The 19450-nt window shown below is 38.6% G+C and overlaps 1 protein-coding gene across 1 annotated transcript in view; it reads left to right on the top strand.

The window, feature by feature from the left end:
- DAP (death associated protein) overlaps positions 1-18454 on the top strand; it is a 50991-nt gene extending 32537 nt beyond the window's left edge. Inside the window, exons 3-4 of the mRNA XM_014872335.2 lie at positions 15097-15139; positions 15772-18454. Of these exons, the coding sequence (XP_014727821.1) occupies positions 15097-15139; positions 15772-15891 (163 nt within the window). The 3' untranslated portion in view covers positions 15892-18454. The remainder of the gene's footprint in view (positions 1-15096; positions 15140-15771) is intronic.
- The last annotated feature ends 996 nt before the right edge of the window (positions 18455-19450 follow it).

A 19450-nucleotide genomic window follows, 5' to 3' on the forward strand; every position in this document is an offset into this window, starting at 1 on the left:
TTTCTGTCTGAAGTGTAGTGGCAGAACTCTAGTAAGAGGGATCTTAGTGGAAGCACTTGTCCTTTGTTCTGCTGTCCAGGAGGAGCCATCCAAGCAGCACATACTGGAGACTGGGTGACCTAGGAGAGCCATCTAGCCATTTCAGAGTGTGGCCTTGTACAGTTATACCCACATCTTAAAAATTACCTGATGGGACAATGTGAAACCAGCTCTCAGTTGTCTCTACAGCTTTGTTGGTCCAAAGTGACCAGTGTTCTGATCAGTAGGCTGCCAGTGTCAGATGGGTGCAAAAAAATTATACATTCACAATGAAATGCTCCATGAAGGAAAAAAAAGTTGGTGATCTTCAGAGTGAAACAGCTGCCATGGGCATTTGAACCTCCAGAGAGACAGCCTGCCCTGAGCACCGACCCAGCACATGGCTGCAGTGATGGGACTGTTATCTGTGGCTTGGCATCTGTTTATGGGCACTGCTAACTGAGCCTAAGCTGCAGCCAGATGAACCACTAGGGAAGATGCTGAAGTGCAGGTCCAGGGACAAGGTCGCATTAGCAACCATGTTTGAGTTGGCCTCTGCTTGCATGCCTGTTCTGTGTTTAAAAGAATTATGATTTTGTGGACTTGTGCAGCGTCAAGTTCACATTTTGCACAATGCTATATTGTCATTACAACCAAATTGTTAATGGTAAAAAAGCACTTGTGAGATGATGAACAACTAGCTCTTTTGCACTATCCTGTTCATGTGTTAATTTGTGCTCAAATTCTTTTCATATTTTCCCTGAGGATTATATCAGATATTTCCCTTCTGTCATGCCTCTGTGATGGTGATTCTGCAGGCTCAGTCACACATTCTTCAAAATTCGGAAGTGGTTTCTCAAGTGCAGGTACCCTACTTAATACTCTTCACTCAGTCTTCAGAGGTACAGGTGTTCCTGTTTAAGTCAGTCACATTTGTGAAGGCCTAAGCCCTTTGAAAAATGTGACAATGTATAATAATGAAAATAGCCAGAGTTCAAGTTTACAAACTGCATTTGAAACTGTTGCATTATGTGCACAATAGCTGAGATGCTGAATAGGTTTCCTTAGTTTTTCCAAGGAAATAAACATCACCATATCACACCTTCCCATTGCTATGTTAATATTTTGATTTGATCTAAAACCTGATCTACCAGAAATAATTGCAAGTCTTCCTGAAGTTCTAAATACAGATTTCCATTAAAAAGCTGGTACTGAACTCACACCTGTCAGTCTGGTTTAAGTTTTTAATTAATTTGTTCCTCAAGATTACCATACCCAAAAGAAAGAAATGGTAACAGCTGATGCAATTGCTTCATGTGCCAAGAGTGACAGTGAGATAACATTTGGTGAAATAAAAAATGAAACTTTCTGAGCTTTGAGTGGTTTATGAGAAGGTTATGAGGGCCTGCTTGCTGGTCTGTGAGACCTAGAAAAAGAAAGGAATTACTTCAGGCTGGACTTTTGTAATAGTGAATTGGCTTAGCTCGTGTTTTCTGGAGTGTTTCCATTCAGTGTTAACACCCTACTGTTACTTGAAGCTCTGCAAAGCGAATGCAGGCTACAGTCAGCATGACTTTGCCACTTCCAGGGGTGATCACAGCTCTCCCTTTGACATAATGTTAGGTAGCTGCTTTCTGTCACACAGTGTGGTTTGTGTGATGCCAGCGCAGGCAGATACAGAGAGTGGGAAATTCTCCATGCATTTTTCTTCTGCTGTGGAGAGTTGTGGCCTTCCTCTTTCAAATGCTGATGTCGTAACTTTTTGATTCATAAAGGATTGAGACTCTCCAATGGTCTTTATAGAAACTAGACTTCAGGAAATAGCAGAGGTATCAAAATTAACCCATAAATGTCTGCTGGTTCATTACTGCTGATAGCTTGTTGGTGCTTTTCATATGAATTGCAAATCTGACTTTTGATGATCTTTCATAAGAATGACAGTGCTTCTCATCTTGCATAGGCTACAAAACACTTGGATTGTTTCTCACAATGATAAAATTGGGGAGAGGAATTGCATACATGTGATTGTGTTTAGCCCACCCAGTCAGAAAAGAAGGAGAAGAAAGATTATTTGTGCACCAGTGTTGTGTCCCTTTGTATGCTTAACAAGGTCATGGCCAAACCCTTTGTCTGCATGAGGTGGGAAGTCCATGGCAACATGTCACTGATACTCTGGGGTGCCTACTTCAAAGCACTTCATAGGCAGATCAGTGGCATCCTTGCATTGTCTTTTCATGGGCTTTCTTCAGCCTTATTGTTGTCTCCAAAACAGCACAGTTTGCCCTTGACATGGACCGTATTCCTGGCTGTCTCTCCTGCCCTGTTATCTGGGCCTGTAATAGGAGCTTACATTTCCACTGTGTTTTAGGAATTTTTTTCCTGATGCGTATTAGGCAGTGCTGCCAAAGGAGAGGATGTTCTTTTTTCCTTCCTTTTTTTTCTTTCCTTTCCCTCTCCTCGTAGTTTTCTTTCCTACTGTACTTCTGCCCAGTACTCACAAAACACTTGAACGTAGGAGTAATGGGCCCTCCTCTTTTTGCTTCTATTCACAGATCAGATAGCATGATTGCACCGTGGTTTTTCTGGAACTCTGGATTGTGCTACTATCCTCTCTGTGTTACATCAGGAAGTGTTACAGTTTTCCGTAGCAGAGCTTCACAACAAAACTACTATTCTCTCTTAAAGCTCCTAAAGTATGCTTTACTTTCTACTTCTTTTGATGAATGAGGATTGTGCTGTAAAATTCATGCACGTTTCTTTACAACTGGAAGTAGCTAGAAGAGATCCCTCTGATAGGCAAAAATGAAATTAAACTTCAGTTTGCAGCTGGCCATTATGTAGCAGCAATAGCATTGCTGTCATCTGGGTGCCTAGGGTATGTCTCTATGGACTTCTTCTGTATGAAGATTTTAAATAAATATGACAGGAGCCCAATACCCTTCTGTCAATTTTAATGTCCTAGCAGCAAGTACTCAGAGCAAGAATACACAAGAGAATCTGTCTCCTCTCTTGACAGTGCAGGTTAATAATGGGAATGCCATGTTGGTTAATACAGAATTTTTCCATAAATATGGAGGATGAAAATTAGAAAATTATTTGACCTTTTGATAAATTAAGGACATCCACTTTACACCTGCTGTTTTGGGGTTTTTTTGTGGTCATAGAATGAATAAATGGGTAGGCATTTGACATAAAAGGAGTGAGCAAACTTGTTTGTTAGTCAAAAATTTACATGTATCAGTTTATAAAATGTGATCTTGAATATAATGTAAAAGGAGGACTATAAGCGAATACAAGTACAAGCAGTAAATATCTCAGACATCACTTTGGTTTATTGTGTTCTTATTTTGAGCTTTTTGAGGTCACAGCTACGTCGTCGTTACCAAAAGCCTGTAGCAATGCATGTGTTTGGGCTTTTTTCAGCCCCTGTCAGAGAATAGATTTTCATTGAGCCACAGCTTTTTGTGTCTGAGCAGCCTCAAATGCAGTCTAGCCTCACAACTTATTTGCACCTGTCATGGGTAGGTGCTCTGGGAGTCACTTGGAGACTGAGAAGTGACAACAGATAGACACCCAAAATACATTATTGCTACTTTTGGTGTTGTTGCATTCTGCTGACCTTTGCTATTCTATGTTTTGCAGCTCTCTTCTGAATAAAATATTCAAATAATACCTCTACTTCTCAGTTAAATGAAAACTTGGATTTTTTGGGGGGCTCAATTTTTAAAATTTATCGGTATTGTAAGATATCACACTAGAATGTGGAGCCTTAATGGAGTCTGAGACCTTTCTCAGATATATGCATTTCTGTCAGTATGATTTCTACTCTGCCTTACACTCTTTCATGATACGTTTTTCTGATGAAAGTGCAATAACCATCTGAATCCTTTCCTATGTTCTTTGACTTAGAAGATATACTGCCCTGGGATTCCTGTCTTCTCAGTGAGTCTTTGATTAAAAAAAAGGAAGAATGATAAGATCCAAATTGGTGCTGTTGTTCCTCTGAAGTATTTTTAAGACTTCTTGTTGGCAAAGGTTTTCAGCTGTGTCTAAGATCATATGAATTCAGAAGAGTTCAGCTGAATCAGGCAGTGTATCATCTTACACTCCAGCCTGCAGCAAAATTTGGTTGCTACAAGTTCCAAATTCCTGATGTATTTACGTGTGAAGTGATTATGCTGCAAGTTACAGAGATGCTTTCTCAGGAAAGCACTGACATTGGAAATGTGTTATCCAAAATCATCACATCATAGAAAATAAAGAGTTTGGTAATTAACTTGCCACTGCTGCACAGTTAAAGCGTTGCTATTAAAAACAACCACAAAAACTACTGGTTTGGGATCAAGTCCTTGGAGGCTAAAAGGCTGTTAGAGAAGGACAGGATCATTACCTCCCCTGTACACTCTGCCAAAAAATGTACCATTGAAAAATTTCCTCTGGTGCTTGCTCCTGCAGATCTTGAGCTCCCTCTAACCACCTGCTTTTGTAATGAAAACTCAACAGGGATGTGTGTTTAGTCACCCTAGGACAATGTGTTTTATACTGAACTCCTAAAATAGTCAGCATTCCACACACGTTTAGCTCTGTGTCTCAGCATATTGAAGAGTCTTAATGGTGGGAGGGGAAATAAGAAAATGCAATGGAACCAAGAGATAAATAATAGAAAATACATTTTTGTAGTAGAAATAGCTCCCTATTTACAGAATATTTCTTCCAAATAGGGAAATGTGAAAAGAATAAGCTGTGAGTCATACCACATCATGAAAAGTTATGAAAAGTAGTGATTACAAATTGATTGTGTGTATGATAAATGGTGTAGTTATTGTGACAATTGCTATTTTCACTTTTTAATTGTTTGAAAATCTGATTGTGGTGGTGTATATTTTCATTAATCTTCACACTGATGTACTGGGACTCCATTCAACTACATAAAAGTAAAAATTACCTGAGTCACAAGAGATCTCTGCATTTGCATGTTAAAAGGCTTTTACAAAGCATATCCCACTTCATTAGTAAATAAAAAGCCATTAATTAAAATGTTTCTGTGCCAAAATATACACAGGATGACAGAAACAGATTTTTGAAGTATATAGAGGAATGGTATTGTTATTTTTGCTAATTTAACCTAAGCTGATACTTAGCCAGGTACACTTTTCAAAGGTGAGTAGGGTAATCATTTCTTAAGCGGCCATTATTATAATGTCACTTGTAACATCCAGGCAGTGGCCAGAGGTTCTGCCACCAGGCACTTGTTTTGGAAGAGCTGTGTTCTTGCTGAGGACACCCTTCAGCTAGAAGAACAGAAATGTACCTTTAGACAGTACTGTAGCCAGAACTGTCCCACCAGGTAGTGGATAAAGTAAAATGAGTTGTTATTATTAGTGCATCTTTGTTCTTTTCTGCTGTGCTGTGTATGGAAATGACCAGTATAAAATACTAGTACAAATTTGCAGCATAAAGTACCACTAGTACTGCTGCTTAATAAGTGTAAACTCAGCTGAGACTGCATGTGTGTTTTATCTTCATTCCTCAAAGAGGCTGATCTGTTTGTCCCGTAGAAGCAAAATGAAGAAGTAAAGCTACGTGTACATCACAAGCATAAAAAATATAGTCTAACCCTGCTCTGTATAGTAGAAGGTAATGCTGCCAGGTGATCAGCTGCCATCCTGCAGGTGCTATGGTGCTTCTTTAAGGAAATGAACTGCTTTTGCTGTTATTAAAGCAATTAAAAGTCATTCAAACAAATAGAACACCAGGAAGTGGAAGATCTAAGAGATTGAACTAGAAAAGTAGCAGTCATTCTTGTTTGATTAACAGAAAAATCACTAGTGGTATTGACATTCAGGAGTTTGTAGTTGCTTTAAGACTTCTACATCCCATTGAAATGAATGGGTACTACTTTAATACTATCTTCAGATTTAACAGCACATTGATCTGTTACCCATTTGAATTGTCATGGCTTCTATTATCACTTTACAAAGCTAGACATTTATTTCATACAGAGTGAAAGCTTAGTGTCTAAGAACTCCACTTGACATCCTTCAGATTACAATGCTTTGAATCCCGTTGCTATTGATTTCCTCAAGGTTATTTTCTGTGTATTTTCATGGCACCAAGTCCCTGTCCCATTGACAGTGGAAGTTTTGCAGATGATTGTAGTAATATCTGATATTGACCTTCCAGATTAAACCCCTAATATTAACATGGAAGGAAAGAACAGCCTGTTCTGATAGTGTTCAGGTGACTGAATGTTTCTAGATGGAAAATGATGCTGCCTTTCTAGCTGCCACCTCTCAGCACAAGTGTAGTAATGGTAGTAGAGGAATTGTATGGTTGCTTCCTCTCAGGTCGATGGAGGCCAGCTTCTCTGTGGAGAAATTATACTTCACCAAGTTCATTTAAACAAAGATGCACCCGTGTCTGAATCCCTTTGAGAGAACTTTGTTCCTTGTCTTGTGTCACAGTAAAAACCTATCTGGGCTAAGTGTATTAGGGACTAGGGAGTTTCTTGCTATTAAAAGTAAGCTGTTATGTTAAAAACATTTCTTGATTCTGTCTTCCTTTGCTCCTATGTGAGCTCTGAATATAAAGTTGCATACTTAAAGAATATTTTTTATGTCTGGATGACATGATTTATGGCTCCACTTGCCACTGGAGAATTGAGAAAACTCTGTCTATAACTTCGGCAGGGTTTCAACTAAAGCAAGTTTTTGGCCAAGAACAGTCAGTTTACACAGTCTTTATCTGGGATCTGATACTACCAGGGTATCTTCATGACCTTCCAACAATATCCTTTATCATGTTCAGAGCTTCCCCAAGAGGGGCCAATTGAAGTGGTAAAGCACTTCCTCGTGGTCCCGTGTGCTATGGGCAGAGACATTTGCTTTGGAAAGGGTGTGACTGTAGAATGGAAACCATTCAGAACGCACAGTGTAAAATTGGGTTGAGAATGCTCCTCACAACAGTTGCATGGCTGTGGAAGGTGATGAAGTATTTATGCATGTGCAGACGCCTGCATATTTGACTTCATGTCTGGGGTGGTTTTGGGAATCATAAAAAATGATACTGCAATTGCTCGAAGCAGTAGGAGAGTGAAAGGTGTACATCAAATGATTAATACTGTGAAACATTGGAAAGCAAGATTCAGGTTATGAACTCTTAACAGGAAAGGTTGGGAAATTTTGGGCCACTGCTGTGTGGCTCTGAGACAAGCACAGCGTCACCTGGGCAGAAATGATAAGATTTTCACCTTCTCAGCTTCTACCTTCTTGTGTTTTTCTCATTGCACTGACATCCTGTATTCCTAGCACAGCATCAAGCTGTTCTTCCAGTTGCATTCCATCTTTCATCTGCTGAGAGATGAAGGAGTACAACAGTGCCACAACTGGCTCCTGTGTCTCTGTGAGATGCTGTGCAGGCCTGTGGTCACGATATTCTCAGCTTGGAAGTGCATTGCTGTCATGGGAACATGCACGGGGATGCACTTCAGCACCTGACAAACACATGGAAGATTTGGTCTTCTCTCCCTTTTGAAAAACAGTATTTTGTAATTTTGCAAATGCTTAAAGTCTACCCTATTTCATTCCTTATTTTAGAGTTTCCTTTGCGTTGCATCACCATTTAAGCACTACTTACTTTGTCAGTTTTCATATCTCTCTTTTTTCCACAGTTAAGTAGTTACAGATTATTAAGTCGGCTAATGTTGCAATTGCTGTATGTGAAAAGTTGGTCATCGGTGTTCACTAGGAGCTAATGGAGATACTGCAATAACAAGGTGGAACCTTTATAAATCAACCAGCAGCTGGAGAATTGCGGACTATTTCTAAATCCTCTGAGTCTATGGAAAAGGTGAAATACTTAAATCTTCATTTTGTGATCAGAAGGCAGCACGAAAGAGAAATTTATTCTCTGATAGCAATATCGTGTACAACAGTATAGATAAGAGATGGTGGATCTCTTTCTTAAATAATTTCCCTTTATGGGTTATACATGAACTAAAACCAAAGATGAATGAGAGGCTAGTGAGATTAATCAGGCCATATGCTGCAATGCCTTAGTAGTGAGTGTAAGAATAATGAATGTCAATCAGTTGCTATTAAATGTAATGGCCAGTCATTTACCACCTCATTAAAAGATCAGGACACCCAATTTGCTTGTATGTGAATAGCAAAACAAATAGTAATTAAAATTTTCTGATAGGGCATTGTGTTCTCTGGGAGTGTATCGGGGCACAGCCTAAGACAAGAAAATTGTATCCCAAAGTAGTGTCTGTTAGGTATGTGTAAGAATTTTGCATTTATTTGTGTATGTACAGTATTTCGTCAGGATTTGTCATCAAGGGGAAGTACTGCTTTTTACTTGTAGTATTTGGTGCAGCACCTGGATGTTTTTGAGGTTGTTCCCCATTTCATCTACAGTAGACTATGAGGTTCAACAGTGCCATCCTGTGGATGATCTGAAAGCTCTGGTAGATAAATTACCTCAACACAATAAATTATCATAGAATATCAGATACTCTACATCCCCATGCAATCACCTAAAACATTTCCCTCTTGTAGTCAGTCAGACTAATTATTATTTTTCTGACCAGAAAACGAATAACCTAAACGTATTATAACCAACGGGAAATTATTTCAAGTAAGCTGATGAGCAGGGTGCTTGTTAGTTTTATTCTGTTGCTGAGAAGCGTGATTTTAATCATCTCAGTGTGGTTTTAATCATCTTGGACTTATTTTTGCAGACAATGCCAAAATCAAAGGCAGCTCTGTAAATTCAAATAAGCACCCCTGTAAGTGACATATCTGGGAATCTTTAGAGAAGCATTAGATGGAAACTAAGACTAGTTAACATTCATGTTTAATAACCAGAAAAGACTAATTCCCAAACAACCTTGAAGATTAAACTGGATGATATGAACAACTGGACACAATACTCTCAATTGCCGAAATAGAAGGGCAGGATTAAAATATGAAGTCTTGATGACTGAAAAGGAAATGCTGCTCAGAATACTTGGGGAGCCTTCTGTTCATGAAGTGAATATTGTGCCGTGGTAAAAGCCCACAAAACTTGTTCTCATTAGGGAGCAGTTGGGGGATCAATGCACATCATATTATTTCATACATGGTTTTCGTTTCACTTGCCTCAGCTAATTGTGAGGAAAGTGAATGGTGTTTATTTGGAAATGAGCAGGGAAATAAAGGGCAAGCTGATCAGTGGAAGATTCTACTCACTTTTCAAGTCTCTGCTGTTTTGGGGTGCTGGAGAGGCAAGGGTATGCTGTCTGTGTGCTGCCTTTCCTGAAGGGTCAGGGAGCTGGGTGCAGCTCCAGGTTCTGTGTTGTAATCTCTTTGATTTGCAGGAATTTCTCCTTTGCTTTCTCCATGGCTGTCACAGAAATTACTCCTTTGCTTTCCACAGCTATCGGCCAACTGTGAGTCACAGTACATGCCACTGGATGGTTTGATTAAAACAAGGAAACACCAAGTCACAAAGTCCAATTATTCTTGGATAGTTAAAAATGATGATGTAATTGGTGGTTCCAAAGTCTTCAAAAAACACTTATTTATAGATTCCATATGTCTGTTTCCCAGGCTTACTTAAAAGAGCAGAAGGTGATCACCAGTGATAAGACATACCATTAATTCCCACAAATATTAAAAGATAAATATGAATAATTCCCATTCTTTAATGATAAATAAGAATCATTCCAACTAGAAGATTAGTTTAACACAGCTTTAATGATTTAACTTTTGTCTAACATATTTTGACAAAAAGAATCGTCCAGTCTAACAAAAGCCTTGCATCTGTGTAGTTCTGTCCTTTTTAAAGTAGGCTAACCTATTTTGAATGTTGGCATAGTGGAAATTTTGAGATTGATGCTTTATTTTCAGGAGGTTCTAAATTTAATTATATTTCAAAGGTTTTTGCTACTAATTTTAAATGTAGTTTTCTGCAAGTGTCACTTTCTACTTACACTGTAAAGAAGGTAAATGAGAGGAATATTACGTACTCCTTTGTATACTGTATTCTTATAGTTCTTAGCTCTCTCTTCATGTGAGTTCTTTGTGCTCTCTCAGCTATTTTTTCTACCCATGTTTTTTGCTCTAGTTCTTCACTTATGGCGTTCCTGGCTTGAATACCATATTTTAATTGAGGTCCTATTTTTACTATTGTTTTTTCTTGTTCTTTCTTTGTCTTGGTATGTTATTTTGATTTTTCTGATTGCTGGTGTACATGGGGTACTCATCTTCTGTACTGTCTGGCTGCAGTGAGACCTGTTTCCCATTTTAGGAGCTTCTGTGTTCATGTGGACAGGAACAATGCTTATGTGTGGGGGTGTTTCCTGGTTTTTTCAGCTCTGAATGGAACCCTTTGGTTTGAATTGCACTGTGAGCAGTGCTCACCGTCCTTCCTCCAGACTAGATTTGCTGTTCAAACTGCTGCTGGAAGCCAGCATTAGATCCAGTCCATCCCATCAGGTAGGGGATGCATGAGGCAATTTGGTGCTCCAAACACCATAGTGGCTGCAGGTGTTCATCCCCCTCATGGCAATGTGCTCTGCTTTATTCTGCATTTGGGACCGCTCTGAAACAGCTGTGAATTTGTGTAATCTCTTTGTGTACACATGCACAGCCTCTGCACATAGGTGCACACGTTCACTGCATTTATAGATAGAGATACAGGTAACTGCAAGTTTCCCTGTTAAATTAGAAAACTGATTTAGTCGGTTTGTCCGTTTTAATGGAGTTGGATAAATACTCATCTGTCCTGTGTGTGTTCTGTGGCCTCTAGGAGATGTCACAGTAACTCCTGTGTCACCGTGCTTGTCTTTACAGTATGTCTGTCATACTTCGGTTCAACCAGTCCCTCTAAGGTGAAGGCATAAAATTTTAGTATTATTAATGCCTCGTTTCATCTAGTTAATGATCTTTTCAAGTTATTTCATCTTCTTTCTGATTTACCTTCCATGTCAGATAAAAATCTTATTTAAGCTAAGTATTATGAAATAATAGAAATCTGTATTCTATTTGAACAGTCAGGATAAATGAATCCAGTAGAGAATCTGATGTTAAACAGGTGCAGCATTGCACTAGAAAATCAGGGTAAGTTCTCTGAACACTTAGATCTTAACAGATGTGTTCTTTTGCTCCATATGTTATAAAAAAATAAGGATTTGCTCTGAAAGTATTGACACAAACACTAACCAGTCTTGGCAAACACAAAACTGTGTTCCTTACGCAGTATCAGCCGTGGCTATTAATTACCTTTAAATAAATGTGTGCATTAAATAGCTGTAGAGCACATATATGTATAAATGAAATCAGTTTTTGTCAGAATTTTTTTTTTTGCTTTCTTGTGTACTGATGCCTAGACAAAGGAATGCTGCGTCTTCAAAACAACATCTGTCAAACCGATTTTCATCAGATTAAGTATATCCTCAGAACAACCATCACAGCTTACAAAATACTGGAAATGTAGGTTGTGCTTTGCATAAAACACCAATAGAATTTAAAGCACTTTAAAATGTTTTACAAATGTGGCAATGATAGCCTGTGCCTGTTCTCCATTTTTGTTTCTATTTTCAGGAGGTTCTTGGGAAAGATAATGAGTGATGTTGCAACACTGCAATCCCAGTAGATGTCTAAGAGTGCAATTACAGAGTTATGGTTCTGGCAGCTAATCTGGGTGCACAAAAGCCTGTGGTTTGGGAGTCTGGCAGTCGAGATTGAATTTATTATGACAAAGTTCATCTGTGGAAAGATTTCTCTCATTAGGAATGAAATTAAAACATGAATCAGGGACTGATTATCCAGGCCTTTCCCTGATCTGTTGAATTCTTCATTAGTATAGATGTGTGATTATATATACTCTGGCCTGGTTCTGGTTCTATAGATCATCAAAGATAATGAATAATATTAATTTTTAAAAGATTTTTTTTTTCTGAAACAATGTAATCTGGTAAAAATGTAAGGAAAGCCAGTGTCTTAACATAGGACATAAATACCGACACACTCAATCATTCTCATTTCTGGCCAGCTTTCTGACTTTTTCCCTGCTACAGGATAATTAATACATGGAAATGAGCTTCCTGTTGGGCTAGTGTGTCATCCCTGGGAGCAAAGCATTTTGCCTGTGTAACGAATTAAATAGAGGTGAAGCCTCATTACCGTGTGCACTTGCAGCTGATCATGGAAACTTGGGGCAGCCAGAAACAAATGCCAGTGTTTCTGCAAGATCTTTGTGGATGGAGGGTAGAGGCACTTGAGCTGGAAGCCGGGTCAGCATTCCCATTAGCTCTTCCATTTAAAAGCTGGAAATCTAGTATGAAGCAGGAAGAGTCCAGTCAAAAATCCATGGAGATGACAAACAAGGGGGAAAGTCAAGGAGAAAACTGTTCCAGCTGCATCTGGGAGTAGATACCTTTTGCAACTCTGATTTCCTGTTAGGCTGTTCCCTGTGTTTCAGCACTATCCTAGAATGTGCCACAGGAACCCTAAGTGAGGTGTTTTAGTGCCTACCACACACCTGTGGGAGAGCCCTCATCAGTGTCCTGTTTCCAAGGCAGAGTAACTGAAGGCAGTCACAGAACCCATTGCATACAAATACGGCTGAATATGTTCTGCCATGATAGCATTCAAGATAAATGCTTTGTGTCTGAAAAATACAGTTTTTCCTCAGAAAATGGTACTGCTGATTTTCATCTTCTTTATAAAGATGTGCTGGCTGCTTCTGAAGTACTACCTGAAGCGTAAACCTCAGACTGGATTTTAGCTTACCTGAAAATGACAGTGATCTTTACAGGATCTTCAGCCTAATTCCTGAGACAAAAGAACTTACCATTAAATTAAAATAAGTATGGAAATCTGCCCAAAATTCTAACTCTATCCAGCTCCATCATGTATTTAACATGAGACTTAACACTTGCAAGTTTGAGTCTTTTTAATATTAATAGCATGACATTTCAACAGGAGACCAGGGTTTCTGAGAAGATTTTTGCAATTTGCAGTGGTAACAGATATGTTAGGAATGACCATTATGCAAGAAATTCCTTCTGGTTGTAATTTTTGGCCAAAGCCATGGAGCATTGCACTTGTTTTTAAAGCAAGAAGTATGAACCACAAAGCAGGTAATACAGTGTGATAGTTGAACAGCTCGTGGCACATTCAGCAAGTACAGGCTCTGTTGGGGAAATGTTGATGCGAATTTCATGCATCATCCAAGCATAATGAACATTGAAAGGTCATGTTAAGAATATTTAAAAAATCCATTTGATTTGACTTTTTCACTATCCAGTATTGTTAATAATATAATGTCAAGCAAAAAACAGTTTCTCTGAGTGTGACTAAAGCCAGATTCCATGTATAGTTGAAGAATAAATTGCGATACTTTTTCTTTTTTTTCCGTTTACTGTTCATTTCCTTTATAATGTCATGGTGTAAGTGTGTGAAACGTACCCTGAGCCACTGTAGTACATCTGTATTTTCTCAGAGTTATTTCTTTGAGTTTGTTACTCAGCATCCAGTAAGTCTCATGCAGACTGTAACATACTAATTGGCTCAGTACAATTAGAATGAAATGAAAGTGTTTTGCTATTGATCTTGGTTTGTTATTAGTTTGTACTGACAGAAAATTGGATTGAAAAAAGTCTAATGCAGCTATCAAAATGTTATTTCTCATTGCAGGAAATATCACTGTTACTCTTCCATGGAAGTATTTTAGAACATAACTCTCTTCCTTTCTCCTTTTTTCCTAATCTTGTCTTTCTCTTTCTGACTTTAAAAAATTCTAGGAGGGATGCTGAACCTTATTAAATAACCAGGCTGTTAAGAGACTGAGTAGCAGTACCTTAAACAGGGTTCAGGCAATATTTATGAGTTCATTATATCAAGACTAATACTGTGCTGCTTGTTATCTTAACTTCACACAACATCATGTTAATAAATTTTTACAAGCTGTGTAGTTGTAAAGTGCATCATAGTAATCACTATCATTCCTCTAATAAGTCATTTGATTTGTGTGTGCTTTGTGTTATTCCAGCTTCATGAGCTGTAACATCTCAGGGTGGAGCCCTTCTTGTAGCCCCGGTTAATGAACCGCCTGCTCTGAGTCCTCAGTTCCAGATATTCTCAGGGGGAGGGACACCTTCACCTCCCCGCTCTGCTTCCCTTTGCAGTGCCTCAGGTTACATGGTTTTCTTACAGGAAAATTACTGTGGAGATTTTGTGAAGCTCCAGGTCTCAACCCTTCTGCAGACTCCATGCACGTGTGGTTTTACTTGGTGGGAGGCACTGGGGTTGCTGAGTGTCTGCAGTTCAGACACTGGCAATGGCAGCAGGGCGAGCAGTTGGGCATGGCTGTGCTGTGGCCTCCACTTAGAGGTGGTCAGTTCAGGAGATGAGTGCCCAGGGTAACCAATGGCTTGTGCTGACCAAGCTTCAGAGAACTCCAGCTGTGGACAGTCTGTTCCTGTTGGTGTGGATGGAAGGTCTGCAAATGAGAAACCAGGAAATGGTTTGATTTATGTTTTTTAATATTTGTTTGATTTCAGACACGTTTCCTTTTCTTCTAATAGAGTAGACTACCTGCTTGAAAATCTGTGATTTAAAGTACAGAGTGTTGCTCTTTCTGAGACTCAGAATCCTCATTCATTCGATGGACAGATGTAAACCTGAAATTTATTTTATTCTGTAACACAGCAGTGACTTAGTCCAGCTACAGTTTTCGTTGTGCAATACAAATACACTAAGCCTAAAGTACTGCTGGCAGTTGATGTATAAAATTCGAGGATTAAGAAACCAATGCAAACAAAGACTCAGCTTTAAGAAGCAGTGTTGTTGGACTAGCCTCTTAGTGCTGTCACAATCAATGTGAAGTAATAGCAGCCAAAACCTATAGGTCTGGTTTTGGCTTCAGTAAGTACTAAGGCAGTAGTCACTTGAAGAGGAAATTTGTCTTGTCTGTTTGAAACACTAATCAGTTTCCAAAAATGCCACCTATTTTTTGCATTGTATGTGTGATTTCCTTGTCATTTTTACCTTCTAAATAACTGGTAAAAATAATCCCTCTTATTTTTTTCAGCCCACCTAAGCCAGCAGTGTTCATCTCTGGTGTCATTGCTAGGGTAAGTTTATCAGAAAATTTCTCTCAGTCATAGCAAAATTACTGTAAGCTTTTCAGAATTACCACCAATCATAGGAAAATTAATCTTTTTTATACCCTTTTCTCTTTTGTGAGAAGAGGCTTTATGTTTTCTATATTCGTGTAAGAAGGTCCTTTGAGTGTTCTTTCTGGGTTTTGTGTGAAATTGAAATTATTAATTGAAATTATTTCCACCGTTTTTCTTTGAATTTTAGCACTTTAAGTTTATTGGATCATCTTTTTATATCTAAGCTAGATATTACAGTATTCATTTCCTTTGGAAGTGGCTGCATATTAAACTGCTGCTGTAGCTTGAACTGAGGAGGAGCAACCCTCCTGCCTGTGAGGATACATGCTTGAAGATGGTGTGTGTCAGCTGCCATATGTGCCTTGAGGTGCTTTATTATTGGATAGTGTGTGTAACTGGAAGAAGTGAAACTTGCATTAAAAATTTTTGAAGTTGGCTAAAAAAATAAAAATATAGAATGTGTACAGGAGTTACATGCAATACTGTTTTCCATCTTACTGTCACATTTTTTAGAATTTACATCAATTTGAACTGGGAAGTACACTTTTAAGATTCCTTAAACTTTTCCTGCTGTGTTCTTCAAACAGGGTGATAAGGACTTCCCTCCAGCTGCGGCTCAGGTGGCTCATCAGAAACCACATCCCTCAGTGGAGAAGCTGCCTCACCCGCAGCACGTCAAACAGCACATCCACCAGCCTCGCAAATGAGCTCCCCGTCAGGATCTCTGCTCATCTGCTCTCTCTGAATAAGTGTTCAAGAGAAGACGTAAACCCTTTAGCATTCACACTGTCAAATCTGTAAAATTGACATCTAAAATAATGTGCTGTTTCTTTTACTTTAATTCTCAAGGGTTAATAAGAATGAAGACATTGTTCAGTTGTTATCCCAGATGGAAAATTTGGTATTGAGTATTTGCTGATCAGGGGTGCTTTTTTTATAAGATTTTCTTATTGCCAAGATAAAAGCTTTAGTGTGAATAATATGATTAATGAGCTTAAAATTCGTATTTTTAGTTGTGGACTCAAAGTAGCAGATAGTTAATATAGTTTTTATGCTAGGCCAGTAAGGAAGAAGAGTCCTTTTCTACTGGTACCTTTACTATCCGGAGGGATTTTTTTGGGTGTGTTGAGACAGAAGTCAGTAGTTGTCTTGATTATGTAGAACCCTTGCAGCCTTCAGTATCCCACACTGTTACACCCCAGTGCCCTCTGGATTCAACCAGGGAGATGATGAAAGGGCCTCCATACATTCTTAAGTGGGCAGAGATCCAGCTGAATCTTCTTTACACTCCTTTGCACTCGCACAGTCGTGCTGAGATTTTTCTCTCTGGTGGTCTGTGGGTATGAAGAGGAGAGAGAAATCAGAATTACAAGAACACTGCTGCTGTAGACAAGGGGGTTGTATTTTTCAGGTGATGATTTCTCAATCCAATAACAAGCTGAAGGAGTTCATGACCCTCTGTATTGAACTTAAAATAATTGGTAAAAATCTGTTTGCTTTTTTAAATTTAGAATTTGAGATCACCTTTTGAAATTAAGAGATACCATTAGTAAATACATTTATGATCCAACCTCTTTTGCACATCATATTTTTTTCCTTGTCTTCTTATTCTGAAGGACAGTAGTGATATGAGGGAGTAAAAAATAAAATTATTTCCAAATAGAGAAAATGTTTTATTTTTACCACATAATTAAATAACTTGATTTCCCAGTTCAAAATCACTTAGCTCTGTCAGTTTTCGTTTCTTTTCACCTCTGAAAAAAACAGGAAAAAATTTTGTACATTCTACCTATTTTAAAGTGTCCTTCTGTTTTTAACTGATTAAAATACAATACAGTCTTTAGTATCCTCCAGGTTTATAAAGTTTCTAATGTTGTTAAAAAAGTGGGAGCTAATGCTGCAGCCATTCACCTGGCAAATCCGTGAAATTTTAGGGTCACTTGGGGCTTTACTAGTTCATTTATGGTTAAAAAACAGTGAGAAAAGTTTTTAAAGTTACTATTTTTTTTAATTCTGCAGATTTAATAATTATTTCATGAATAGGTGATTTAAAACAACAGCAACAAAATAATGGGAAATATGGCCCATTTCACAGGTGGAATAACTCACTTCATGTGAGTGTGGGGGACCTGACATTTCCATCTTTTCACAGGCTTGGAATGGAAATGATGTTTTGCAAATTATATGCATGGACATATTTATTCTAAACCTAAGAAAGAATGTACATTCTATATATGCAGTCCTTATTTTCAATTTGATTAGAAACCATACTTGCCTTAAGGAACGAGTGTTGTTTGTAAGAATTATTCTGTATTAGAATATGCATAACTTTTCAAATCTGCTTTCTGTTTCTGATGTCAGTGCAGCAGAGGCCTTGTTTGTAGCTGCTTACAGGTGTACAAGTGATTCACACCTGAGCAACTCATTCATAAGGGTAGCATTGTTGAACCTCTTGGGATCTCTGTGGGAGAGGATTTTCTGGCAGGAATGTTTGCAGACTTGGGACAGGAGGTGGTTGGTGGTGCAGCCGTAGCTGTCCCTGTGCTGTGTCAGCAGTGGAGCAGATCATCACAGTCACTTCTGGTACCTGCTGGCCTGAGGGGGAGCTGGGAGTTTAGATATGGCTTCATTGACCAAAGGGAATGGTCTTTCAGGATGAGCTGGATCACTCTTGGCTCCATTGACTGCAATGGAAAACTAAACCTCAGTGTGAAGGCACACAGTGAGGTGGCGCTGGGTACCTCTGCTCCATGTCTTGTAATAGGCAGAAGTGGTTTTGAAAGCCACACTCCATCTCCATTCTGACAGTAAAAGTTAGGAGCATGGCTGCTTTCAAATTGCAAACTACTGCTCCTGGTTATTAATGCAATATATACAACATAGATAGACAATACCTGATTTTTGTCTTTGATTACTTAGATAGATATGTACGTTTGTACAATGAAGTATGGCTCTTAAGATAGCTTTAGTGGCTTTTAGAGCGCAGAAATTCATACATGATTAGAAAATGTCTCTGTATGAAAGCATATTATATATTGCTGGGAGGTATCCATGTTTATACATAGATGTCCTTACCAAAGCATTACCTTGTCCAAAATAGTCATAACTGGTGAACTGGATTTCTTACTGATGGTTATTGATACTTTTAAAATATGTTGCAATAGCATATAAGCACAGGAGATGTTCAGATGTTACCTTGAAATAACTGCAAAAGAAATTTTCTGTAATTGTCAATGTGGCAATAATGCAACAATAAAGCATGAAGTTGTATATTGGGCTCTTTTTTTCTCTGTAAGTGCAATGTAAATCAGCAGGGTGCAGCTTTGTGGGATTTATGGGATTTTATTACAGACTGCTGCATGACTAATCAACATTTTATAGATAGTGAAATTTATTATGAAGTTTTATGACACAGTGGATGAGCTGTTTTGAATAGTCCAGTCTCATGTAAAATAAAAAGTAGATGCTGCCAGCTAGAATGAGAGTTGCTGTTTTCCACTATGAAACTGGAGATGCTCACTCAGCCCCTGTGAAGCTAGAGAATCTAGCCCTGGTAATAAACCAGGATGACAAAGGAAATGAAATGTAACATTTTCCATTGCTTTGCAAGTTCTAGTCTTTCAGAAAAAGCAAGTATTGTAATCAGAACAGGTGGCAAGCTTTTTGTAAAGCTGCAGTTAACATCATATAACACATGCTGTAATGTAAGTGATTTGCTGAAGAATGTGCAGGAATTGCTGCAGTGTTTCTGGGACCTTTCTGATATTTTGGGCATCCCATGTTTAGTATATGTGTAGAGGTGTATATAATACAGCAAATGTGTGTGATACAATGCAGAGGTGAGAGCTACTGTCATTGGACTCGTCTGAACCCAGCACTGCCAAGTCCACCACTAAACTATGGCTCTTAGAACCACATTCATACATCTTTTAAATACTTCCAGGAGTAGTGACTTAGCCACTTCCCTGGGCAGCATGTTCTAAATGTTGACAACCATTTTGGTGAATAAAGTTTTCCTCATACCCAATCTGAACCTCCCCTGGAACAGCTTGAGGTCATCTCCTCTTATGTTGTCACTTGTTACCCTGGAGAAGAGACCAACCTCACCTTGCTACAACCTCCTTAGAGATAATTGTAATGAGAAATAGGGTCTTCTCTCAGCCACCTTTTCATGCTACATTATTCAAAAGATACCTTCTTTCATTAAAATTTGGGGAAAATACACATGCACGATATTGGGCATGCTGTTGTTTGCATTGTCTATTG

Source organism: Sturnus vulgaris, chromosome 1 (assembly GCF_052056855.1).
Source record: "Sturnus vulgaris isolate bStuVul1 chromosome 1, bStuVul1.hap1, whole genome shotgun sequence".
In the NCBI taxonomy this organism is placed as follows: Eukaryota; Metazoa; Chordata; class Aves; order Passeriformes; family Sturnidae; genus Sturnus; species Sturnus vulgaris.